Raw genomic sequence first — 27,835 nt, forward strand, 5'->3', positions numbered from 1 at the left:
TGAAGTCAACGCAAAGCTACACTGCGCCACCCCCGGCATATTGGAGTAATACGGATTTAATCTTCTAGATCCTGTCTGATGAATACGGATAGTCTACAGGTGAGTAATTTGCAGTTAGAAGTATCCATCAGAAACATAGTTGTAGACAAGATACATAAGTGGAGGACCCATTGGGTGGAATTTGACCACAGATAATTTGACTGTGGTATGACGCCATATTCCTTCCATATATTTCAAATAGTGATTTCCCCACATAACGTTCATATCATTTAAGTATTTAAACATATTTAGGTTTTCTTACATAGTTTTATGTTTCTGTCATGCACAGCAACACTCTTGAAAGATGTTATGAATATCCTAAGCTTATACACTAAACACCGCTAGGCCCGACCCCATCAGAGAATTGCTCATATATGAAACCCTCCTCTTCACAGGGCAACCATCGATGAGGGTAGTAATAATTAAGACATGTTTGTCTGCTTTCTTTAAGGATATGCTTAAACTTGTATTACCTTGGCAAAGTCACGGGATGCCTCTCTTGCTCTAGCATCAGCATCATCACTCCATGGCAGATTTTCATTCTAAGACGAGGAAAATGAATACAGTGTAAAGACATAATTCATATGTTCTCATAGAGGTGGTACGAGTTAGGTCCTTAAGATAGAAAAGAGGATAAACATAACGACTCAAATAGATTAGAGAAAAAACATGTATGTCATTCATGTCTTCATGAAATGAGAAACTGAATTACTTATTGAAATAACACTAACAGAACGGACTAAGCAGGCAAATCAACTAGCTTGCAGATTGTCAAAACATGCATGGAGGATAATTCTCTTACAGCAAGCGGTAAGATTAGCAAAGGGTTATATTCTGTACAGAGCGATATCTCAATCTAACTGCCATACAGCAGTACAGTTAAGAGGCTCGAGTATGCTAGGTGGTCCAATAATTAGCTAAAACAGGTGAGAAGTTTTACTTCACCCTTACAATGTTGAGCAGGGACCTGTGGGGTTGAGGGGTGTTTCACTTCCCCATTGTAAATGCAAGCTATACCATGATTGATCACTGAGCACTTATCACAAAGTTGGACGAACAAGTTGCTTACCTTCGGTAAAGATATATCGGTAAGAATCATATATTAGTTACAGATTCCTTACCTTAGAATTACTTCCAGGCGTCAGACTGGATCCGGAGATTTTTTTTCATAGCACTACTCTTGCACATCAGTAGGTGGCGTCTGTCTACTCCGCATGTGTTGCCAGCATCGAGGTCGCCGGGATGACGTTGCGGTGTCTACTTAAGACACCGCCCCTGCATGCGGACGTCAGTTCTGACACTACTTTCCACGCCAGAAGCGAAGAGCCATACACTGACCACTGGTGCACAAACATAGGGCCCCGGAAGGGAGTCCCAATCCCTAGAAGTCAGTTGGCAGAACGGGGAGGATGGGTGGGGCGGTAAGGAATATTTAACTAATCTATGTCTCTTACAGATATATCGTTACCGAAGGTAAGTAAATTGTTCATCTGAAAGAGATTAGATATAGATTCCTTACCTTAGAATAGATACCTATGCAATACCAATCCCGGAGGTGGGTCTGCGAACCAAGTTCACAACAGAAAGTCCTGGGGAACAGAACGGCTGAAAAAGCAGTCTCTCCGGACTTGGCTTTCCAGGCAGTAATGCTGTGTAAAAGTGTGCAAGGAAATAAGAGATGAGTAATGCCCTTCAGAATTCAGTTAACTATAGGGGACTTGATCAGAGAAGGCGGATCAGGAAGACAAAAAAGGCTGAAAGATAGCCTTTAAAAGTGCCCAGAACAGAGCCCTGCTGGGCCAAAGACAGAACAAAGAAGAGAACCTCTGAAAGGGGGGTAGAAAGGGGATCTACACCCTTTGCTGTGCACCATGCCACAAATTTGTTCCATCTACAGGCGTATACCGTTTTAGTGGAGGGACGCCTGGCAGCCCAGATTACATTATAGACTTCGGGAGGAAGTTCGAAAGCGGTCAACTGACTCTGCTCAATCTCAAAGCAAGGAGGTGGTAGCTGGACAGATTCGGGTGGAGGACCGTCCCCTGCTGCTGCGACAGATGACCCTCCCGAAGAGGCAGTCTGATTGGAGGATTAATGGCCATGCTCAAGAGCCCGGGGTACCAGAGTTTTCGTGCCCAGTCCAGCGCCACAAGAATGCCTTGGGCCTGGTGGCGCTTGAACTTCTTCAGCACTCTGGGTAGAAGGTGTACAGGCTGAAAATCGTACAGGAGGCCGCAACTCCACTCGCAAACGTATAGCGTTGCCATGCGAGTGCAGCCTTGGAAATTCCAATGCGCAGAACTGCTGACATTGCGCGTTCTCTTCGGTGGCGAATAGGCCTAACGAAGGCTCTCCCCACTGCTGAAAGAGACCTTGAACCTCAGAGTGAAGCCGCCATTTGTGATTCATCATGCACCAGCAACTGAGCTTGTCTGCCGTGGCGTCCAGGGAACCTGCCAGGTGTTAAGCCACCAGAGACACACCCTGATGTTCCAGCCATGTCCAAAGGCAAAGATCCTCTTGATCCACGTCCCCACCCCGCCCTGTTTGTTGCAGTACCACATGGTGGTAGTGTTATCCGTGAACACCTGCACTGCTCTTCCTTTGACAGAAGGAAGGAAGGAATGCCTTCATTGCAAGACGGATCGCCTGATGCTCCTAAAGGTTGATGTAGAGCCCGACTCTGCTTGAGACCAAAGACCCCTGAACTCCACCTCACCCCAGGAGAGACGCATCCATCACTACTGTGGAGTCGGGTGGGGGAAGGGAGAGGTATCTGCTGTCGACACAATCCTGGTTCGTGAGCCACCACTGCAACCGACTAGCAGCTTCCACCGAGATCTGGACGACATCAGAAAGATTTCCCTCATGCTGCGCCCACTGGAACTTTAGGTCCCACTGCAGAACCTGCATGTGTCATCTGGCATGATCTACCAGCAGAATGCAGGAGGCCATGAGGCCCAGAAGCCTCAGGGTCATTCTCACTGACACCCAGGATAGAGGCTGAAAGATCGGTATCATAGCTCGAATATCCCGGACTCACCGTTGGGGAGGATAAGCCAGAAACTGCACTGTATCCAGAAGTGCTCTGATGAAAAGGAGCTTCTCCTTCCGGAGGAAGTGGTTGACGTCCCGGAGGTCTAATATAGGACACAGACCTTTGTCCTTCTTGGGTACCAGGAAGTAGTGGGAGTAGCAACCATGACCTACTTCTGGCACAGAGACTCATTTGATGGCTCCCTTAGCCAAGAGAGCATGTAATTGAGTGTTGGTGGCATGGAGTGTTGGTGGCATGGAGTGTTGGTGGAATGGAGTGTTGGTGGCATGGAGTGTTGGTGGCATGGAAGGATGGGTAGTCTTGAAGGGGAGGGGATAGTCTCGAAGGGGAGGGAGTAGCCCCTTCGGACTATTTGCAAAACCCACCTGTCTGGCATGCTGGTTCGCCAGTGGGGGAGGTGATGGCGAATCCTGCCGCCCACTGGCAATTGGTGGCCCTAAAAAGTCGGTCAAAGAATGTTTGGGAGCTGCTGCAGAAAGGGCACTGGTGCACAGGCCCGCCCATTGGCCCACAGACCCATGGCATAGGGTTCACATGTCCCTGGCCGCGCAGGTTCTGAGCAGTTTGCGTAGGCCTGTGGCCTTGGGTTGAACATGGTGGGGCACCCCTTACGTAGCCGCGAAAGGCAGACTGCACTGTACGAGAGGTGGCAGCGAGGCCCAAGGATCTGGCCATAGCCCTAGAATCCATGAAGGGCTCGAGCGCATTGTCCGCCTTGTCGCCAAACAGGCGACGGCCATCAAAGGTATGTCCAAAAGAGTCGATTGGACATCCCCAGAGAAGACTATGGATCCTAGCCTGGATTAGCGCCTCAGGGATACTTACGTAGAAATAGTTCTATCCAGCGAGTCTGCGTGTCCAGCCCACAACGGATGGCAAACTTTGCTGCATCTCTACCCTCTGACACCGCACGGGAGCGTACGGCCCCAGGCCTACTCCGGGCACTGTGGCAGCACTTGCGTAACAGTGTCCCACACAGAGAGGGTGTAACAGCCTAAGAGACATGCGGTGTCCACCGACCGCAATCCTAAGCTGGCGGAAGAAAACCTCTTCTCAAGATGGTCCAGCTTCTTGGATTCCCTATCTGGAGGAGCAGTAGGGAACACGCCTTTTAAGGTAGAGGCTTGTACTCCCAAGCTCTCGAGGGTAGCATGGTGGGAGAGGAAAAGTGGGTCTGCTGGGCAATCATCCTGTCCACAGGAACCCCTGTGCTGGGCTTGGACCAGGTGCCCAGAATAATGTCTTTGAAGGCCTCATTGAACAGCAGCAGGGGCTCCGAAGAGGCCGCTGTCAGCTGCACCACCTTGGTCAGGAGGTTAGTCTTGACTGTCACCGTCGGAAGCTCAAGGCCTCAGCCACCCTGTGCACGCCTCAGCCACCCTGTGCACACTACAACGTGGGATGTACCCTCATATGTGGAAACGGCAGGGGAAGACGGGTATCCAGACCACTGGCATCCCCCAACTCCTCTCGCCAGTCTGGCTCCTCAAGTTGGTCAGTCAGAGGGTCTAATAAAGGTACCATGTGTATAACCAACTGAAGCTGTCCAAACTCTATGACATACAGATCATTGTATCGGTTAGGGGAGCCGACTACTGGAGACAGGAGTACTGCGGCGCCCCTTAGAGTTGGACCACTCTTGGACAATGAACTTTTAAAGCCTAATGAGTCCAAAATGGTTATCTTTGCTAAAACTAAAAGGTGGTTGGACAACAGAATTCTGGCCTGCTGCACTACAGTCGTCTGACTCAGCACCTGTGATGCTTATACTTCGCAGATTTTAGATGGTTTTTTAAAGCTCAATAAAAGTCTAACACCTTCCAGGAATATGAGCCACTAAGTCAAGGACTTTCATTAGGTGCATTGTGTTTAAAGGAGTAGTTTCTGTCCTGTAACTCCAGTTCTGTAGTAGGGGTATCTCTGTTATAGTCATAATCTAGTGAATAGTCCCGCCCATGTGCGTGGACTCCGGCAATCAAAAATAATCTCTTAAGTTGTCAAATAATGCAGAAACTGCAAAGACACTTAAGAGAGAATTTAAAGACCTATATCCACAGGCTACACTGTCCAGTACTTCAACTAGAAATTCCACCAAAAAAAACACCACACATAATACAGCCAGCCCAGTTTCTACCATAGAGAAACTTGCCTCCCCCAGTAAAAGAATCTGGAATGATAGAGAGGAAGGTAGGGACAGACAAGCCCCATAGGCTGCCATTATGTGGCTTAAATAGGATACTGTGCCTTTAAGAGAACTTTCCAGAACTTCTCCCAGTATCCCAGAATGCATAGCAGGTCCCTCTACTTTCAGTTCTTTTTGAAGGCGAAGCACGCCAGACCTGTCGCATTCCTTACATGATGAAATATCTCCACCGGGGAGGAGGGCGGGCGCTTATGACTATAACAGAGATACCCCTACTACAGAACTGGAGTTACAGGACAGAAACTACTCCTTCTGTAGTAGGGGATCTCTGTGTATAGTCATAATCTAGTGAATAGAATGGCAAGCCCATCCCCACACCAAAGTGGCGGTGGAGAATAAACATAACGCCACTACTGTGCGAACAAATTCCGCAGCGAAGCCTGCCCAACCTGAGCGTCTGCCCGGGCGTCAGTGTCCAGGCAGTAATGCTTAGCAAAGGTATGAACCGACTTCCAAGTGGCTGCCTTGCAGATTTCAGCAATCGGCACGTTACGGAGCAGAGCCGTCGTGGCAGCTTTGCCCCTGGTGGAATGAGCCTTAGGCTTACCTCCTAAGGTCTTATTAGCCTTTTGGTAACATAATTGTATGCAGGACACAATCTATCTAGAGATGGACTGCTTAGAGGTCGCAAGACCCGTCCTGACCGATCCATAATTGAAGAACAACTGGTCAGACCTACGAATATCTTTGGTTTTATCCAGATAAAATTTCAACACCCTCCTAACATCCAGGGAATGGAGAGACCTCTCCGCTGGGGATGAAGGGTTCTGAAAAAACGTAGGCAAAGTTATGGTCTGGTTGACATGAAAATCAGAAATAACCTTGGGAAGAAATTTAGGGTGAGTATGCATAACAACCTTAGCAGCATGAAACACATTATAAGGTTCAGTACAACACAACGCTTGAATTTCACTCACCCTGCGGGCCGATGTAATGGCCACGAGGAACGCCGCCTTCCAGGACAGGTGCTGCAACGAAGCCTTATGAATAGGTTCAAAAGGCTCCTTCATCAATCTGGACAGCACCACATTCAATTCCCATGAAGGCGAAGGAAGCCTGACAGGAGGGAATACTTTCTTCAATCCTTCCAGAAAATCTTTGATCACAGGGATCTGGAAAAAGGAAGTCTGTGAAGGGCATTTCCTGTAGGCAGTCAATGCAGCAAGATGAACCTTAATGGATTGAACATTAAGGCCAGACTGCGCCAAATGTAAAAGGTAAGGAAGGATGACATCTTCCTTACAGGTCGTAGGGTCATGGTTCTTAGACTGGCACCGGATACAAAACCTCTTCCACTTGTAAGCATATGAAGTTCGAGTGGAAGGCCTCTTAGACTCCTTCAGTATGTCCATGCAATCCTCAGGCAGATTCAGATGGCCATATTGCACTACCTCAGGAGCCATGCCGCCAAACTCAAAGACGAGAGGTTGGGGTGCAACATCTGCCCCCCGAACTTCGTGAGAAGGTCCGGCCTGCACGGCAGCCGAATGTGAGGAAGGAGAGACCGGTGAAGCAGGTCCGTGAACCACCACTGTCTGGGCCACTCCGGGGCAATGAGTATCATCCGAGCCCTGGACCGGGCCAGCTTGATGAGCACCGCCGGAATCAGGGGAATGGGAGGAAAGGCGTACAGAAAGCTGTTCGTCCAGTCGATCCATAACGCATTCCCCAGCGTCCCCTGCTGGTAGTACCTGGAGGCGAAGTCTCTGCACTTGCTGTTTTCGGCGGTGACGAACAAATCTACGTCTGGAGTTCCCCACCTTGCGAAGACTTCTCCTAGTACTTCGTCGTTTATGACCCATTCGTGGTTTTCCTGAACCAGTCTGCTCAGTGCGTCTGCCTGAACATTCTGCACACCTGGTAGATGGGTGGCTGTTATCGTCAGTCTTCTGGCTAGGAGCCAGTGCCAGATCGCCTGCGCCTCCTGTGACAGAGTGCGTGATCTCGAGCCCCCCTGCTTGTTGAGGTAATACATCGTGCTGGTATTGTCCGTCTGTACAAGCAGAGAGTTGAGTTGGTCTCGAAGGACGGAAGAAAGGCCTTCAGTGCCAGGTGAACAGCTCTGAGTTCCAGGAAATTGATTTGATACGTGGCCTCCAACGGCGACCACGTTCCTTGAATCTGTAGAGACACGGAATGCGCTCCCCATCCCAGGAGAGAAGCATCCGTCACGACAGTCTGCGTGGGAATGTCCTTGTGAAAGGGAACCCCTCTGAGGAGATTCTCCGCCGAACACCACCACTTCAGAGACTGAAGAGCATGCAGCGACAGTCGAATCTTGTCGTCCCAAGATCCTTTCCTCTGATCCCACTGGTCCTCCAAGCACTCCTGCAGCGGTCTAATGTGCAGCCGTGCGTGTGGCGTCAGGAAGATACAAGAGGCCATCGATCCCAGTAGAGAAGACACCGTCCTCACTGTTGTAGATGGAGTTGTCATAAGAGCCTAAGCCTTCCGAAGGAGTGATAAACGTCGCTCTTCCGAAGGAGACACGCTTGCTGACAGGGAGGCTCCCAAGTACTGTATGCATTGGACCGGAGTCGGGACAGACTTGGCCATGTTGATGTGCAGCCCCAGCTTGTTCAAGAGAACGCACGTCTTCTGGAAGTGTGCTCGCGCCTCCGGGAAGGAGGATGCCTTGATCAACCAATAGTCCAGGTACGGGTAGACGAACACCTTGTTCTTTCTCAGGTGTGCTGCTACCACCGCCATGCACTTCGAGAATGTTCTCGGCGCAGACTTCAGTCCGAATGGGAGTACTGTGTATTGATAGTGATTGGTACAGACTTGGAACCGCAGGAACATTCTGCGTTTGTGTGCAATGGGCACATGGAAGTAAGCATCCTGTAGGTCTATACCACATAGCCAGGTCTCCCTGTTGCAACTGAGGATAAATCTGATGCAACGACAGCATGCAAATCTTTTCCCTGCGAATCCATTTGTTTGCCTGCCGCAGGTCCAGAATGGGCCTGAACTCGTTCTTGTCCTTCTTGCGAACCAGAAAGAACCGGGAGTACAGACCTCTTCCTCTCTGAGACAGAGGTACGTCTTCTATCGCCCTTTTCCTCAACAGGATATCCGCTTCCGCCTGAAGCTCGGGCAGCTGAAACTGCGAGCTGACCAGTGGAATTGCTGGAGGAGGGCTGGTGAACCGAAGACTGTATCCATTGCAAACAATATTCAGCACCCACTTGTCCTGAATAATTTTTCTCAACTGCCAGAAAAAATTGAATGCTTCCCCCTACCGGAGTGGGTAACAGATCCGGGGGAAGTAGGTTCCTAGGGCCTAGACCCAGCCTGGCCCTTGGGCGCCGGAGTCGACTGCTGGCCTCCTCTGCCCTTCTGGCGCTTCTGGAACGGCTTACGGAACTGTTGTTGATGTTGCGATCGTCACGAAGCCTGGCCTCGTCCTCGGCCTTGCCCACCGAACCGCCGTTGGAAAGGGCGGTAAGTCTTTTTGGTCTCTTTAGGCTTCTCCAGGCCCACTGCCGTGAGCGTCTCGGCCTCCGCCTTCATGCGCGCCATCTCATCGTCCGCATGCTTCCCGAAGAGGGTCTCGCCGGAGAATTGTAGGTTGGCCACCCTCTGCTGTGCGTCCGGTTTCATGACGTAAGCCGGAGCCATGCGTGGCGTCGTTGGTTGACTCCAGGGCAAAACCCGTGAGCAGCCAACAGGGAAGAGTCAGCTGCAGCGCTGATAATCTGGTTCGCCACCAGCATCCCTTCATTCAGCACTTCCAGGAAGTCCTCACGCTTCTCCCGAGGTAAGTGCTCTGCAAATCGCTCGAGGGAGTCCCAGAGGGCACGGTCGTATCGGCCCAACAGCGCCGTGGCACTCGCAGCTTTCATGGAGGTAGAGGAAGTTCCACAGACTTTCCTCCCCGCTGAATCCATCCATCTGGACTCCTTATCTGGGGGAACCGTGGATGACGGGGTGGTGGCATGTTGCTTGCGGGCCGCCGTCACAATTACAGAGTCAGGAGGGGGTTCCATTCTCAGAAAGGCCGGATCCGAATCGGGAGCCCGGTACTTTTTCAGCAACCTCGATGGAGCCGCCTTCGTCACCGCAGGGATGAGAAAAAGGGCCATAGCCGGTTCCTCCAGGCCTGGCACCAGAGGCAGGAGAGGACGAGACAGGTGTTTTTGATGCAATGTCTCAAAAATGACTGAAGTTTTCGGAGTAGGCACCGTCAGGGATATGCCCAACTTCGCAGCGCCCCTCAAAAGGACGTCAAGGAACGCCACCAGGTCATCAATCGGGGACACCCTCGTGTCCGGTGACCCCGACAAGGTAGGAGAATAGTCCCTGGTCCCAGAGGACCTCGTGTGTGAGCGAGATTCCCGCCTCCTATGGCGGCGTCTCGACCTCGTGGACAATCTGCGTCGGCGACGATCTTCTCCTAGAGCGAGAGCGAGACCTGCCAGCCCGTGGCCGCTCCACCGGTTTCCGTGGTGGGGTCTTCCTTGGCTCCTCATGGGGTTTCGGTTTTGGGGTACCCTTAGGAGGTACAGGCAAAGACGGCAGCGAAGTGGACCTCGGCGGAGGAACCTTCGGCTGCGGGGCGGGCCCATGCGGAGGGACAGGAGGTGGTGGTGGGTCGCCTGAAGGAAGTGGAGGTTTGGGTGGAGGATCCTCTTTAGGAACAGGAGAAGGAGTCTGAGTCTGAGGCCGAGATGGCGTGTACACCTCTGAGTACACCGAGCCCGGTGACCCCTTAGGCGAAGGGGGCGGAGATCCAGCCCCTTCAGCAGGTGATCGCTTCCTCTTGCGTCCTCCACTAGAAGCAGCGTGACTTCTGGGACTAGAATGCCTCTTGCGCCGTTTTGGAGAGGCTGAATGACTCCCAGACGCCGACCGCTTTTTGCTCGACGCAGAGCGTCGCTTTTCTGGCGTCGAACAACGCTTCAGTGACTCCGGCGTCGAACGCCGCCTACGCGGCGTCGACCCTCTCTTTCTCGACGTCGAACGCCGACCCCTCGACGTCGACCTCTTCCTCCGCGACGTCGTACGCCGCCTCCGCGACGTCGAGCGTTCCGTCTTAGACGATCGTCGCCGTCTCCTTCTTGATGCTCGACGTCGAGGAGCCCCTCGACGTCGACCGGTGACTCGACGGCGATCGACGGTGTCGCCTCGACGGCGAGTGTCGATGCTTGTCACTTCGCCTTCGGCGTCGATAGGAAGACCTAGACGTCGACGAAGACGATGACGTCGACGGTGGCTTCGACGGCGACTTATCCATGATCTTCGACGTCGCGCCGTCACGCCGTCTCGACCCGGAGCCCCGGGGAGAAGGGGAGCACACCGCCGTCATCCCTCTCGACGTCGATGCAATCGACGTCGACGGAGACTGGGACCGTTTGCTGGACTTCTTGCATTACCCAGGGCCGGCGCTAGGCATGGGCAGCATGGGCAGCTGCCCAGAGGCCTCAGCAGAGGCGGAGGGAACGTTCCCAGCCTGCCCAGACCTACCTGCAGCCTGCAGACGCCTCTCCTCAAGGCCAGAAAGCCTGATCTTCATCCTGTCCCTCAGAGTCCGAGCAGTAAACTGCTGGCAGTTGACACAGTCCTCAGGGACATGATCCTTAGGGAGGCAGACGATGCAGACATCATGGGGATCACTCTTGGCCTTCTTCCTCCCACATGCTGGGCACTTATCAAAAAGGCCAGGTATTTTAGAGCCCTAAAACGCCTGAAACAGCACACAAAAGAGAAAGAACACTAAGAAAGAAAACAAACACTTTTAGAACACAAAAGTGCCAAAAAATCCAATAAATCCTTGAAACAAGGGAGAGCTCAATGCCAGGGTCCTGTAAGCAGGAGCCGGAAAAAAGAACTGAAAGTAGAGGGACCTGCTATGCATTCTGGGATACTGGGAGAAGTTCTGGAAAGTTCTCTTAAAGGCACAGTATCCTATTTAAGCCACAGAATGGCAGCCTATGGGCCTTGTCTGTCCCTACCTTCCTCTCTATCATTCCAGATTCTTTTACTGGGGGAGGCAAGTTTCTCTATGGTAGAAACTGGGCAGGCTGTATCATGTGTGGTGTTTTTTTGTTGGAATTTCTAGTTGTAGTACTGGACAGTGTAGCCTGTGGATATAGGCTGCATTATTTGTCTTTAAATTCTCTCTTAAGTGTCTTTGCAGTTTCTGCATTATTTGACAACTTAAGAGATTATTTTTGATTGCCGGGGTCCACGCACATGGGCGGGACTATTCACTAGATTATGACTATACACAGAGATCCCCTACTACAGGAATAGAACTTCCAGACTTGAAGGACCTGAAGTATTTTTTTGTTAACTGTCTGACATTACTTTTATTTCCCCTCTGAACTCTCTCAAAGTCCCCCCAACTCCAACCCCCCGCCTTCCCACTCTTCATTTTCCAGTTTGCTCCAGAGAATTTAATACATTTAGGCAGGGGTATTCCACCCGACATCTCACCTCCCAAAAAGAAAATGGGCACTTTCAGAACTTCAAAAATACCTGTTCCCAAACCTTACCGAAACTCTGGGCAAAAGATCCAGGAGAGTGTTCAAATGAAGATCGGATAATCGGCGCTTACACAGCGGCAGTGACCATCCAATGATTTCTCAACTCTGGGCTCTCAGCAAGGCATTCCCATGCATTCCGCCATCACAAACAGCCATTGTGACATCACGGGTTATTCCAGCCAGGTTAGGGTATATTATTGGTTTATGCAGGTCTAACTATCTTGCTGTGGCACACAGACCTCAAGAGTTTGTCTGGCCACTGATGTCACACTCTGAGCTCAGTCTTGTCCTTTGCTGGCTTCACTGACACCCAATCAGCAATGGTGTGCTCTGTAAGACATTGGACATTGTACACACAGTCTTACAGACTTATCTTGTTAATTTAAAGTTTGGTCACTATATCTCAACCTACAACCTATCAGCACTCCATAAAAGGTATTTGTGGTTCCTTGAACACACAAGGGGAAAACTAGCCTTCTCAGTGTTAGCTATCGGTTTTGAAATACCTTCATTAATGTGGAGTGGACAGACCAATCATCAGGCCAGTCAGCCTCCGTGTTCCCTGCATTGTGATGTCGCGCTGAGGTTGTTGTGACGCGGCAAACACCTGAGGACTCCCCGAAGCAGTGGGAGAGTTCCGGGCTCATATGGAGCCTTCAAAGTGAAGAGGGGTGGAGGGGAGAGGAGGCGACGAGAGGTGCACACAGATCCCAGAGGCAGGCATGGAGTGCCTGGTCCGGGAGGGGGCGGGAGGCGACGAGAGGAGCACACAAAGCCTAGCGGAGTGCACGGTCCGGGACGGGAGGGGGAGAGCCACGAGGAGGAAGAGGTGAGATGATTGGGGGGGCGGGGGGGAGGGGGGGAGATAAGAGATGTGTCTACTCACGCTGCCTGCATACACCAGTCGGCCCTCTGATTGGTTAATAAGGAACACCAATGTAGGGCCGACTTGGGCGTGCAGGCAGCGTGATGGGGGGCATGTTTTTTCCGGTTAATAAGCAACACCAATGCAGAGCCGACTTGGGCGTGCAGGCAGCGTGATGGGGGGCGTGTTTTTTCCGGTTAATAAGCAACACCAATGCAGAGCCGACTTGGGCGTGCAGGCAGTGTGATGGGGGGGCGTGTTTTTTCCGGTTAATAAGCAACACCAATGCAGAGCCGACTTGGGCGTGCAGGCAGCGTGATGGGGGGAGCGTGTTTTTTCCGGTTAATAAGCAACACCAATGCAGAGCCGACTTGGGCGTGCAGGCAGCGTGATGGGGGGGCGTGTTTTTTCCTGAAGACGTCATGAGAGAAAGGACCGGGAAAAAAACGCTCCCAATTCCCAAAATGACAGGGCTTAAACTGACAGACAACCCTCTTCTCCAATGGCTGGCCTCCGTTTAGGAAGCCAGACAATGGAGAAGAGGGGCGGGTTTAAGCCCCGTACTAAGAGACATAAGATCTCGCCGGCGAGACTGCGCAAGCGCAGCCTACGCAGGCAGAGACCTAAAAATATAATTGTAGGCCCAAATCTGGCCTGCATAGAGATGACTGGCTGATATAAAAATTAAAATGAGGTAGCCACTAGAGAGGGGCTATCAGCTTTGGAACCTTCTCAAAAATACACTGACCTTGAAGATAGAAGCAGAAGAGATAACATACAGATTTTTGGCATACTACAACAAGGAGAAGGTGATAAAATTCCTGACTGCCTTCATTCTTAAAATTTTGAAACTGAATTTAACACCGCCAACTGAATTTTAGATGGCCCGTAGAATGCATGTGGAGATTCATTCAAAACTAGTGATAAAATAATGGGAATGTTCCCAGATGATATTATACATACAAAAGCAATATTCCTAAAATATTATTAATTCCTTCAGTATGGTTGTATCATCTTTTACTACTACACAAAGAATAATTCAAATAAAATAAGTAAACAGCAAGCAGGCTAGGTGACATGAGGTAGAAGTGAAGTAGCCTATCAGCTGAGAAATTTGGTCATGGAGAAAAGTTTATCGTGCAAGATCAGGAAAATATATCATTCCACAGCAAAGGGATTGTATGTCCTTTAGTGTGAATAGTTGTGCCTAGATCAAACAACGGCTTTACAAAGGGTGTAATAAAGTCCCAAAATGCGGATCAGAGGAGTATTAAAGACAAAAAATGTGGTTCAGAAGAGTTTTCAAAAATTGTTCTCTGGTGAGATGCAGGAATTAATAAAGAAAAACACGAAAACGGTACAGATACACAAGACTGTTTGAGGTAGCCAAGAATTATAAATTACATCTATCAGTGATATGCAACTATTAACACCGCCAACAATACTGCTGCTTTTAAATTAGGTTTTCAAATGTTAGATACGACATGCATGGATATGGTACACTTATAATATATAGTCTTATTAATATATTTAAGCAGGTTGCTCAAAAGCAGACTAGTTTCAAAGACACCTGTACTACCAAAAGTCATCATTTTTTCATAAGAGTTTACTGGGATACTGTAGCGTGTAAGTCACGAAAAGATTCTTGGCACCTCGCCATCCTAGACAGTTAGACTGTAGCTTGAAAGAGAAGATGCAAGCTCCTAATAGAGCAGAGGTACCTGAACTTATAATAATCTAATTTATACTTGGGCCTGGTTTAGTTCCTTAAGCTCCAAACAATTTGTATGTAATTTACAAAGCTAGTTCACTGAAAGTAAAGTGGAATACCATTAGTTCATCAGTTTTTTATATTTATTTTCTTCTTGTTCATCACCTGGTCATTGATCGCTGCTATTTTCAGCTACATACTCTTCCATCCAAGACTCTTGTTACCCTGCCGGGTTGGAATGATCACCGGATGTGGGGTGAGTGGTTTTCAAATGCAACAGAACAGTTTGTTTCGAATGACTAGCCTCCTTTATTAAGGAGGACGTGTTGTAACTCTTTCTGTACTTTCCTTTCTCTCTTTGCTTCGTTTAGCTTTTCAAAATTTTGTGAATCAGCCATTGAGGTATCTTTTTATTTATTTTATGTTCACCAATGATGAGCAATAGATTCTTTGTAAAATTGGCCAATAATCCCACCAACCAATGCTATGTTGATTTAATCACTTATCACATTTGCTTTTAACCTTAACTTGACACTCGCCTTTTCTAGCACTTGGATAGGCCCACAATTTGTACATAATATCTGGGACACGTATTTGAGGTCCTATGTTAATATCATTTGATTGTCTGTTTCTGAAGTTTTCCAACAATATGAGCATTTCTCTTGTGGTCTCCACGCGTGGTGGGTGAACGTTTGATTTCTTTTAATTCTGACACTAAATGTGGGTATACATGTATTGGTGTGTTAACATCCCTTGGTGTTTTCTTAAAGACAGGGATTTCCGTGTCGAATGCGGAGATTATCTTTCTCTATTTCCCAGTCCTGAAGAGTTGTAGAGCACTCTCTTCTACAGTGAAACACGTGTCGGCTGGCTGTTTGTAAACTATCGGATGCACGATTAAAAGACAAGATTAAGAACAAGGATTCCACCTTCGGATAGTCCTATTTTTTCTCCAAATTACTTTTCTATCGGAATATTTACTGTTTGATGTGTGCGCAGGACTATTACAAAAGTCAAAGGAAATGTATGCGAAGATATCAGTGGCATTGCCAGGGGAGCCAGATGGGGTCTGGGTCCCATCTTCATTTGTCCAGCCCTACCCTTCCCCACATCACCAGCACAGCGGTCTGATTTACTGGGAGGAATCATTCAAAAAAATACTGCTCCTCGTCACACATAATTTCTCCAATTACCTTTCACTACAAAGCATCGATTGATAGTTTGATGCTATACATGTAATGTAAAAATGTAATGTAATGTAAAGGACACTTTTATAGCGTACCTATCACTCCAAGGAGTATCTTGGCGCTCAAACAACCAGATGACAAGGTTGAGGGAAAGAGATCAACTCGATGGAGAATGCTTTACACTTTACACCAATGCTCTGCAGGCCACATCTGTAAGAGAAAACACCCAAGTTTTTAAAGCTTTCCTAAACTGAGTTTCGTGGGACAATGACCTAAGGTAAGGTGGAAGCTTATTCCAAGCCCTAGCACCCAGGACGAAGAGAGATTTTCCTCCTTTGGTAGCCAGTCTGAATCTGGGGATTATTAGTAGGTTCTGACTAGCAGACCTCAGGCAACGGGTGGGATGGTACCGTTTAAAACCGTTACACAGATATTTGGGCCCTTGCTGTTGAAAATCTCTAAATGTGTTCAGCAAGATCTTAAATAGGATCCTTTTGCCAATTGGTAGCCAATGCAGCGCTTTAAGCGCAGCTGACGCAGATGACTTACGGGGCCAGCGTAGCACCAGCCAGGCAGCAGCATGTTGGACCATCTGTAGCCTATGGAGTACAGACTTATTGACTCCAGCATATAGGCTATTACAGTAATCCAGCCTCGAAGTTATTATGGCAACTGCGACTGATTTTCTGGCTGACTGAGGAAGAAGGTCAAAAAACTTCCTCAGAGATTTAATTATGTGCAAACACATACCAGCTACGGCCAACGCTTGCTGTTTAAAGCACAATTGGTCATCAAATTTAATGCCAAGGATTCGAGCAGATAAGATGGTATCAGGGGGGGCTTTAGCACCGTCCGGCCACCAGTTTTTCGGGGAAAACAGATTTTGATTTCCGTAAGGCAAGATCTCCGTCTGGCCGGAATTGCATTTGAGGTGGTTCTCAGTCATCCATTTAAATGTGGCTGTTAGGCCTTTTTTCAGGTTTTCCTCCGCCCCAGGCAGTTCCCCATCCAGTACCAGGATAAGCTGAGTGTCATCTGCATATGATATTGTACTAATATGAAATGATGCAATTAGCTCAATCAGGGGTACCATGTATAGATTAAAGAGGAAAGGGCTTAACCTCGCGCCCCGAGGGACCCCGGAGCTGATGACCTTAGCTTCCGACTGGAATTTGCCCAGAACTGTAATTTGGCGTCTGTTTAGGAAGTTCCTAAGCCAACCCAAGACTGTCCCTCCTATTCCTGCGGCCACCAACCGGTCCACTAAGATGTTTTGTGAAACTCTGTCGAAGGCTGCCAACAAATCTAATAAAATCAGGACAGCCTTCTTTCCCTGGTCTATGGCCATTCGAAGGGTCTCTGCTGTGAACAGCAGGGAGATTCTATAGAGTATGTCGACCAAAACCCTGACTGGTTGGGATGTAGGATGTTGTTCTCCTCCAGAAAGCTCGTAAGTTGACTGTTCACGAACTTTTCCACCAGTTTGAACAGCAATGGGAGCAGGGATATAGGCCGCATGTTAGAGAGGGTCGTTAGGTCAGCTAGGGCCTTTTTGTGAAGGGGCTTAACTGCTGCGAGCTTCCATTCACTGGGGATTTCTGCTGTGGCTAGCGATGAATTTATAATGCTGTTAATGGTAGGATTAACAACCTCCACCAATGCCTGCAAAACCAAAGGGGGGCATGGGTCAAAAGGAGATCCAGATTTACTGGCCAGAATGGCTTTAGAGGTCTCCTCAAGGGAGACAGGCGCAAATGATTCGAGGCAGGGGATCCTCATTACTGTCTTAACTCCTTTAAACTGTTCTAGGTTTTCTGGAGAAGATGTCGGGGGAAAGGTCTTCACAATGTCGAGGATCTTATTTTCAAAGTAAACAGCGATCAGATTGCAAAGGTTTTGAGATGGAGGAATCTCTTGTGACAGGGCCGATGGGTTAGTGAAATCCTTTACTATTTTAAAGATTTATTTTTGTCCAGAGCCCGCCGTGGATATAGCCTGTAGGTAGTAGGCTTTCTTGGCTAGTTTAATCCCTGCATGGTAATGCCTTCTGGCTGATTTGTAGATATTACGAGCAGCCCACTCGTATTTCCTACGCCATCTCCGTTCAAGTGCTCTCACTTCTCCCAGCTGTAACTTCAGGGCAGGCGAGAACCATGGGGCATTCCTTTTGCCCTTAATGGCAGCTGAATTTTTCCTACCAGCTGGTCCTAATAGAGCGCCAGTCGTACCTATCCAGTCACAGAATTTCTGATTGTCTATTGAAGTATTGCCTGTTAAAGCGGGCGTGGCTTCTTTTAACATTCCTATCAGATCTGGTCTGCTGGAATATTTCTTCCAGTTAGGTTTATACGTGTTGTCAGATCTTCTCTTTTTCATGGTGTCGGCTGAGACGTAGTTATTTAGTGCAATATCAAAAGGGATGAAAAAGTGGTCGGACCAAATTTGGGGGCGCGGCGATTTAACCATCAACCTAGCCGAATTGGAGCAAATACAGTCCAGCAAGTGTCCAGCTACATGGGTCGGTTCTCGGTTTCGGAGAGTAAGACCAAGAATGTCAATGAGATCTGTAAAGCCACTCACTCCTGGCTCTTTGGGGGAGTCTAAGTGCAGGTTTAGGTCTCCTAACACCATAAAGTGTGAGTATCTGAGCACCAAATCGCTCAGTGCATCTCCCACAGTTTCAAGGAACTCAGTAGGAGAGCCAGGGGGACTGTAAATGAGGGCGCCGGAAAAGGTGAAAGAATCATGGATACTTAAGCAAAAGGCTAAAGCTTCAGCACCTTTAATGACCGCTAATTCATGGGTGGAACATTTAAGTGAGTAGCGATAAATTATGGCCAGCCCTCCTCCTCGTTGTTCACTCCTATCCAGGCGCTGTATCCGATAATTATGAGGAAGAGCTATAGCTAAATCAGGATTGGACCAAGGTCTTAACGAGGTTTCCGTGACTAAGAGCCAGTCCAGATTGGTCTAAACGATCAAGTCGTTTATATTCTGGGCGTTTCTACAAAGTGATCGGGCATTAATGAGTCCTCCTCGCAGCACAGAATTGGGAGAGGGAACTTCCGTACATGTACCCAATATTTGGTTAAAATGTTTAATTCAGACTGTGTGCCCGTGTGTGGGTATATAGATAGATGTGCAACACGCAGAAGTGCATACAAAGTCAAATTTTAACATTGTAAGCAAACATAAGCAAGCTTTTTCCCAAGTTTTCAGGCAAAGTGATGTATATTTCACCAAATTACACAACAGTCTGAGATACGAGAGATATGAGAGATTAGAGAGATTAGAGAGATTGAGAGAGAGAGATAGAGATATATATATACTAGCAGCCCGCCCCGACGTTATCCAGGGCAGAAGGGGACTGGGGGCAGCACCGCTGCAGGAGACGTGCAGCAGAGCAGCCATCAGCGGGAGCAGCAGAGCGTACATACCAGTTCATGCGCCGCCGCTCCTCCCCGCATGTCGCGTGTGTCCCTTGCTCCTTCCTGCGCTCCCACCAGCATCGCCGTTCCTCCCCGAGCTGGGCACTCCAATGTTGTGTGTCGGTCCCGCGCCACCGCTCCTCCCCGCATGTCGTGTTTTGTTCCCTTGCTCCTTCCTGCGCACCGGTACGGACAGCGAACGTCGCGTTGACGTGACGTCGCGCCCACACGCCATTACGCCTCTCGCAAGCGTTGTGACGACACCGAACGCCGCGCGCAATCACTGTATCCATACACCCATACGGACTACTTTTCCTTTAACGTCCCCCCCCTAATGTATATGGTGTGGTTTTCTATAGCCTATGTCCATCTCCTGGACCTCCCCTTTCCAACGCTGTATTGGGTGTTGTGATTGGTGGTGTACTCTTCGAGTTTAACTGGCTCAAAGGACACAGTTCTCTCTTTATAATAGTAGTATGGATATATATAGCAGCCCGTCCTGACGTTGTACAGGTATGAATTGCTGCCGGCCAATAGTATATTGTTTTGTAGGATTTAGTTTTGATAGCATTTCTTATCCTTGACAGGCCTGTGAAACGCTCCGATTCACAGTGCACTGCTGATGCACTTAAGAGTGTGCGTTCAGGGGGGGGCGGAGCTTGCCGGCGTCCATGAAAGACGTGTGAGCGCTGAGCTCCTCCCCTGAGCCCCGTTAAACTCCGTCAAACTTATCCTTCTGGCGCCTAACTAGCTATAAAAGTTGAGGCGGTCTCCCTACTTACGCTCCGGCCCGGCGGGGGTTCTTTCCCCGGTCGAAATCCGGTGTGGTGGTGCTTTGCTGCTCGGAGGACGGTGCTGCGGCGGACCAGGTCGTAATCCATGGACTATCCTGAGTGGCTGCCCGTGCTGCGTCACGCTACCTGCGGTTTGCTGTACTGAAGTGGGGCCGGCCTACCTACCCTGCAGCCGAGCAACTGGTCCTGACCGGCGATAACACGCCCTGTTTTCGAGCGACGTTGTGGTGAACTGGCATTCGATTGTGAAGTTTGGGAGGGGGCAGAAGTGCTGGTGTTTGCGGTGCTACTGGCCACTGGAGGAAGTTTCTAGCTGGCCGCCGACCTGCTGGGAGAACGCCCTATCTGCCTGTGCCTGGACCCCGCGCTACCTACAGAAAGCTGCAGGATTGTAGGTGTGCGGCGCTCTGGAGTGGTGGTGACCCATCTGCCAGGTTTTGGAATGCTGTGGTTGCGGGTGAGTGCTTGACGGTGTACCTCTCTGGCGACTGGGCCTGCTCGTACTGCCGTGCGATCGACCGCCATCTTGGGCGCATTTCTTGCTGCGCAACACCTTGTCCCTTGGCGCCCACTGCCTGAGTGGTAAAATGGAGTTGTTCGTGGAGAAGCTACTTCGGGCCCTGTTAGAGGAGGAGGTCTTCTACCCTATGTTTATCGTCGAGAGGGCTCATCGCACTCTGGGGCCGAAGCCGCAACCAGGACTCCCACCGCGGCCGATTATTGCGAAGCTGTTGAACTATCGTGACAGGGACCTGGCGCTTCGACTGGCGAGGGAGAAAGGAAATCGGCAATTTGAGGGCATGAACATCTCCCTCTACCCGGACTTCACGGCGAGAGTGCAGGAGGAAAGGAAGCGCTTCGCCCCATATAAGAAACAACTGAGAGACCTTGGGCTTGACTATGCCATGTTGTACCCTGAGAGACTCCGCATTAACAGGCAGGGGCATTCACACTTTTTCACTGACCCTGCGGATCTGAAAAAATCCCTGAAGGAGTGGGCCAAGGAACAACGCAACAGTCCGAGGAGTCGGCGCGAGGACGCCGATGCTGCTTCTAACATGGACGGCCAGGAGTAAACGGGAGTACGGCCTCCTTTATGGGTCGACTGTGCCCTATCGAACTTTGACTCTTGAAAAGACGATGTGAGCCCACTGTGACACGATTTTGGGGTGAGATCTTCCTGGTTACTCACTGAACTAATATGATTGTGCTGGGGGGTTTGGTGGCAGCACGCTCTCCTGGTTGCCGGTTTCTGTGGGGAAGGCCCTCCCGCGCGCAGGAGTTTCATTCTTTGACTGTGAAGATTTGAGCTGGTGTGGGCGCCGAATGTTGGTCGGGGGCGGGGTGGAGGAGTAACTGAGGTTTAAGGTCCCGGACCCTATTGTGCTGTTGTCTGGCTGGGAACCTCTGCCCCTGCGCTTTCAGCTCCTTTGAGAGCCCCTTGGGGTTGTAGCGTCAGTTAATGGTTCGGGGGGGGGGGGGGGATGGTGGGTGGTGACGGGACCTGTCAGACCGGGTTGGGGATGGTCGGCTGTGGGTGGGTGGGTGGTTGCTCTTTTCTTCTTTTGCTGCACATGTTGAATACGACAAATTGGGACAGTTGGGGGGAGGGTTTTGTTCGGCCTACTACGGGACTGTGTCTGCGATACCAACTGTGCGAACTCGATACACTCATTACTCTGCAATGGCGGATGTTGAGGTTTTAGGGTTGGAGAGTGGCCCCAACTATCAGAATGCTAACTTGGAATGTGAGGGGGTTGAATGATTTTCGTAAACTCCGGAAGGTACTGGCATATTTACAGCGACACCGGGTTGACCGTGCGCTGCTCCAGGAGACTCACCTGCCTCTATCCAGCCCTATGCTGTTGACCAGGGGTCTTGAAGGCAATTGTGTTGCAGCGGGGTTTACTACACATGCAAGGGGTGTGCTTACATGGGCTAATCCCAAATCGCAATTGAAATTACAGAAGATTGTTGTGGACCCGGAGGGTCGATATGCAATTGCCCGTTGTGCGGGGAAAGGCCAAGATCTGCTGGTTGTGAATGTGTATGGCCCCAATTACGATACGCCTTCCTTTTATACCTCGCTAGCGGACCTATGCAGACAGTATGAGGGTTCCAGGTTGCTGTGGGGGGGCGATTTCAATTTTGTGCTGAACCCAGAGCTGGACAGGTCGGCTGGCACTTCCAAATGCCCGGCTGCCTCGGCGTTGCTTATGCAGGCGGAATTGGTGAAGCTTGATTTGATGGATGTGTGGCGCCATAGACACCCGGGGAAGGGTGGTTTCACTCATTACTCAGCCTATCATAACATACACACGAGAATTGATTATTGGTTTGCCTCCCACTCCCTCCTTAATTCAGTGAAGGGATATGTAATATTGCCCCGCACGTTATCGGACCATTCACCACTGCTTATGCTATTAGAGGCACCGGCTAGGAGAATTCCCCCGTTCACTTGGAGGTTCCCTCCATATTCACTCCTGGATGAGGCTTTCAGAGGGGAATTAGCTGAAGATATTGACACTTGCTTCACGACTAATGTGGGGTCGGTGGATAGTGTACAGGTTCTTTGGGATACGTTCAAGGTGTACATACGAGGTATGACAATGGCCAAACACTCGGGGGTGCTCAAAGCTATCAGGCAGCGATTGAAGTACTTAGAAACACAGCTGTCTGATCTGGAGCGACAAACGGGGCGTGCAGAAGACACTGACACGAATGAGAGGCTTAAATCCCTACTGGCAGAATTCCATGATGAGGCGGATAGGGAGATACAGCATATGGGGAAATATGCCACGGCACGCACCTATGGGTAAAGGGACCGCCCTGGTTCCCTGTTGGCTAAACTGATGCGTAATAGCAGACCGCCATTAGTGATTGAGGAATTACTAACATCTGGTGGTGAGGTGGTCACGGAGGAAGGGGATATACTGGCGGAATTTCACGCTTATTATACTGAACTGTACAGATCACGGCCAGGTCACCTAGAGGAGGAAATAGATGACTACCTGAGCTATATCAAGATGCCCTTCCTAGCCAATTGGCAGAGAGAATTTCTTATGGCACCGTTTCAGAAAGAGGAGATTTCGGAGGCACTCGAGGGAATGAGGTCAGGCAGTGCTCCGGGGGCTGACGGGCTTACGGTGGCCTTCTATAAGGCCTTCCAGGATAAACTTATACCGCACTTGATGCTGCTTTTCGATGACATTTGCCAACAGGGTAGTATGCCGAAATCTATGAGGGAAGCGCTTCTCATTACAATCCCGAAGCCAGGGAAACCCCCCCAACGAATGTGACTCGTATAGGCCGCTCTCCCTGATTAATGTAGACGCCAAACTATACGCAAAAGTCCTGGCTGCGCGTCTGGCTCTGCTGGTCCCGGACTTGGTTGCTCCGGAGCAGGCTGGGTTTGTCCCTGCTAGGAATTTGACATATAACATCCGTACGGTGCTAGGCACCATTCAGCATGTCCGGCAAGAGAATAAGGCTGTCGCTATTTTCTTGGACATGGAGAAAGCCTTTGATTCAGTGGAGTGGCCATTTATGCTCAGGGTTCTGCGCAAGTATGGGCTGGGCGAGCCTTTTTTGCAGATGCTAGGGGCCTTGTACTACAAGCCGACGGCACGGTTGAAGATAGGGAACTCGGTCACTGCTCCGATTGAGATCAGCAGGGGCACCCGACAGGGTTGCCCCCTCTCCCCTCTTCTGTACGCCTTAGTGGCGGAACCACTGGCGTGCGCTATCAGGGAATACCATGGGTTTGAAGGGATCAACTTCCCTATCTATCAGATCGGCATATCGATGTACGCTGACGATACCCTGTTATATGTTCGAGAACCGGAGGAGAACTTGCTGTCTGTCTTGCGGGAAGTGGTGAGGTTTGGAGCCCTGTCTGGTTCGCGGGTCAACTGGAACAAAACTGTGGCGTTACCCCTGACACCGGTGACCCACCCGTTTGAATCGGAGTACCCGTTGCAGTGGACCACGGACTCTATTCGCTATTTGGGGATCCGTGTCCACACTGATCCCGAGACATTGGTGCGCGAGAACTATGGTGTCGCGTACTCTAGACTGGTGGATGATGTGGAAGTGTGGTGCAGGCCACCGTTGTCCTTGATGGGCAGAATAGCGATAATGAAGATGGTGGTCCTCCCCAGGTTTCTCTTTGCTAATATTCCCGTGGTGCTTTCAAAGACATTTTTCCGGCAGCTCACGCAGACGCTCATCAGGCTTGCGTGGGGGGGGCAAACAACAGAGGGTCCAATGGCAGACTTTACTGCTCCCCTATGAACAAGGGGGCCTGGGGGCTCCAGATCTGGAGCGGTACTATAGAATAGCGCAGGGGGCTCATCTACACACTTGGGTCCATGGGGACCCTAGCATCCCACACGTGAAACTTGAACGCCTCTTCGCGGATCCCACCCCGCTCCCAGCCACAATATGCTGCCCTGTTGACCGTAGGGTTGGAAATTTAGACTCCATTGCGGCTACGAACCACGCTTGGCATGAGCTAGTCCGCTCGCGGGATAGCGAGCTGCTGTATTCGCCCCTCATGCGCGTGGAATGGGCGGTGTGGTTGGCCCCACTGACAGAGAAGGGGGTCCTTAAGGCGTTACGGGACTTGGGCATAGAGAAGATGGGGGATCTCTTCCTGAACTGCACTGTAAAGACGTTGCAACAGGTCCTACAATCCCACCCTGGGAAGACTCTATTGCACAGTTTTCAATATCATAGGGTCCGTAGAGCGCTACAGGTGTTACTGGGCCCGGAAATGTCGGAACCCCTGGAGGTGCCGGAGCTTACATACGTTATCAAAAACCCATAGTCCAGTAAGCTGGTTACGAATCTTAAGAAATTGGGGGACCGGCACAAACTGTACCCGCTCTCCAAGGCCAGATTGGCTTGGCAGTGTGATCTCCAGTTGACGGTCACGGATGAGATGTGGCACTACTGTTGCACGAACACTAGAAAGATTTCACTTAATAGCAGACATCGATTGATACATTTTAAGTATCTGAAGCGGGTCTATTACACCCCGGAAAGATTGCACAGGTACGGACTGAGGGATTCGGCGTAGTGCGAGCTGTGCCACTTTCCCTCAGCTGATTTCTTACACATGGCCTGGACTTGCTCTAGTATTCATACATTCTGGCAGGGGGTATTCTCGGAACTCAGTGTGATATTGGGAATTGATGTCCTGCCATGCCCGGCACTGGCGCTGCTGGGTTTTTCCAAACCACTGCCGGTGGCAGTGCGGCGCTTGGCGGATATCGCGTTGCTGACTGCCAAGCGCCTGGTTGCGCTGTGCTGGATGAGGGGGCCGATTCCTACTAAGAGGCGTTGGGAGGTGGATTTACTGTACTGCTGCACACAGTCGGAGGTATATAACGAACTGCTCCCCCCGAAGAGTCGCCCTAAGAATTTCTGGGGGCTATATAGGGAATATCTGTGCGCCAAGGGAAGCGGGGAGTCAGAACCTGAGGGGGAGGAGCTGGATGAGATACAGGAGGGAGGGGTGGAGGCGTCAGAGAGAGACATGCTACACGTTTGACTGTCCTATTCTGTGAGGTGGTCGCCAGGTTCCTTGGTGCTGTTAGCTGTGATGTGGGGGGTGGGTGTCCCTGGGGAGGTTACACAGGGAGGGTAATACTCGGTGATTGTTTCAGTGGAGACACTTGCACACATGGGGCCTACGGGGTCTCTGGCTGTAGGCGCACTGTTAGCGTTCAGACTCTGCAGACATGGCAGGTGGGTGGGTGGACACAGGTACGGGTAGGCTGGTTGTTTGGGGGGTAAGGGTTTGTCAGGATATGGGTTTTATTGTACTGTTATTTAGGGAAATTGTTTAATGGTTTCAGGACTTCTTCTGCACAGTCACTCTAGCTGCACTGTATCTGCACATTACTCTACGGTCCTGGGTTCCGATGCACGGATTGTCCATTCCATTCTTGCTACACGGCAGTGCTATTCATGTATGACAATTTCTCTGTCTGCGCCGCCAGGCCTCCGGGATGCTGGCACTAAGGCTGTGTATGATGCTATTGAACACTGTACCGGACGCTATTTACTGTTGCCGCCGGCCTTCGGGTTGTGGGCGAAGAGTGCTGTGTGCTTTCATTGAATGTGCAATAAAGTACAAATTTAACCAAAAAAAAAAAAAAAGTGCGCGTTCAGTAGTTTGTGAACTCGAGTTTCCCTACTTCATTTTTCCTTGCAATATTATATAGCACGAACTCCACAACATGTCATGAGCACAATTTACTTTACAGAAGAACCCATTCATTTGTGGTAGGCATGGGGAGACAAAGCAATTTGCCTGGAATCACAGGATGTTGAGCTGATGCAGAGATTAGAACGTAGCTCCCCATCTCTTAAGTACGCAATTCTAGAACTTGCGGTGGGAGATGTGTCTAAAAGTGTATGTCGGTGCTGGACATCAATGAGAGAGACCTGTGCATTTTTCAAGTGGGTGGTGAAAAAATATGAGTATGTTGCTGTAGATGTCGGCCACCGTGCCACCAATGTACTTACCGGGGGAGGGTAAACACCCATTATTCCGCAACTTTCCGCATACCATCACTCTGCATACTTTCATTACGAAAGTACCATGATCCGCAATGCCATTATAACGCATGGCATTACATTTTATATGCTTTTACCACGCATATATTTACAACAAAATTAGTTGTAAATGCATGAATGGTAAAAGCATGTTTTTTTTTTAATGTTTGGATATGATAAGTATGGGTATAGGGGTATATGTTTTGGGGTACTGAGGTATATGTTTTCGGGTGTTTGGGTATTTTAAGGGTTCAGATATAGTTTTGGGTTATGGGGTACAGGGGTCGTTTTTGGGTTTAGGGATAGGTATGGGTTTTGGGGTACAGAGGTATTTTTAGGGGGCAGGGCTAGGTTTGGGTTTCGGGGTATAGGGGCATTTAGGGTTCAGGGGTAGGTTTGGCTTTTGGGGTACAGGGGTATTTTTAGGGTTCAGGACTAGGTTTGGGTTTTGGGGTACAGGGTTATTTTTAGGGTTCAGGGCTAGGTTTGGGTTTTGGGGTACAGGGGTATTTTTAGGGTTCAGGGCTAGGTTTAGGTTTTGGGGTACTGGGGTATTTTAAGGGTTCAGGGCTAGGTTTGGGTTTTGAGGTACAGGGGTATTTATAGGGTTCAGGGCTAGGTTTGGGTTTTGGGGTACAGGGGTATTGTTAGGGTTTAGGGATAGGTTTGGGTTTTGGGGTACTGGGTATATTTATAGGGTTAAGATGGGTTAGTGTTTAAGGGTGTTGGAGTATTTTAAGGTGTAATGGTGGGTTATGATTATGGGGTGCAGGGGTATTTAAAGGGAGCAGGGTGGGATTAGCACACAATATGAGACTTGGCATGAAGGGCAGAACGTACCACACGCCCCCAGCACACGCCCTCAGCACAACGCAGACACGCCCACAAGGGACTACTGTGTTGGCACGGTTCTTTTACCTTTTAAATGTATATGGTGGGCGTCTGCATAGCCTATGTCCTTCTGCTGCAACTGCCCTTTCCAATGCTGTATTGGGTGTTGTGATTGGTGCTGTTCCTGAGATTACCCGCCTCAAAGCTTTGGGCTCTCTTTATTATATTAGTATGGATAGATATCTATAGATATATATCTATATATATATATATATAGATATAGAGATATAGATAGATATAGAGATATAGATAGATATAGAGATATAGATATAGAGATATAGATAGATATAGAGATATAGATATAGAGATATAGATATAGAGATATAGATATAGAGATATAGATATAGATATAGATATAGATATATAGATATAGATATAGAGATATAGATATAGATATATATATAGATATAGAGATATATATAGATATAGAGATATATATAGATATAGATATAGAGATATATATAGATATAGAGATATATATAGATATAGAGATATATATAGATATAGATATAGAGATATATATAGATATAGATATAGAGATATATATAGATATAGATATAGAGATATATATAGATATAGATATAGAGATATATATAGATATAGATAT

General features: G+C 49.3%; 1 protein-coding gene across 3 annotated transcripts in view; it reads right to left on the minus strand.

Moving 5' to 3' along the window:
- The window catches only part of ARID3B (AT-rich interaction domain 3B), a 418,853-nt gene that overhangs the window by 260,929 nt on the left and 130,089 nt on the right, over nucleotides 1-27,835 (minus strand). For 2 of the 3 annotated variants that reach the window (XM_086959348.1, XM_086959349.1), the window contains exon 3: nucleotides 513-581. The exons of the other annotated variant lie outside the window; for it this stretch is intronic. In XM_086959348.1, the coding sequence (XP_086815474.1) occupies nucleotides 513-581 (69 nt within the window). The remainder of the gene's footprint in view (nucleotides 1-512; nucleotides 582-27,835) is intronic. 3 annotated transcript variants of the gene reach the window in all.

This window comes from Lissotriton vulgaris, chromosome 2_2 (genome assembly GCF_964263255.1).
Source record: "Lissotriton vulgaris chromosome 2_2, aLisVul1.2, whole genome shotgun sequence".
NCBI classification, from domain to species: domain Eukaryota; kingdom Metazoa; phylum Chordata; class Amphibia; order Caudata; family Salamandridae; genus Lissotriton; species Lissotriton vulgaris.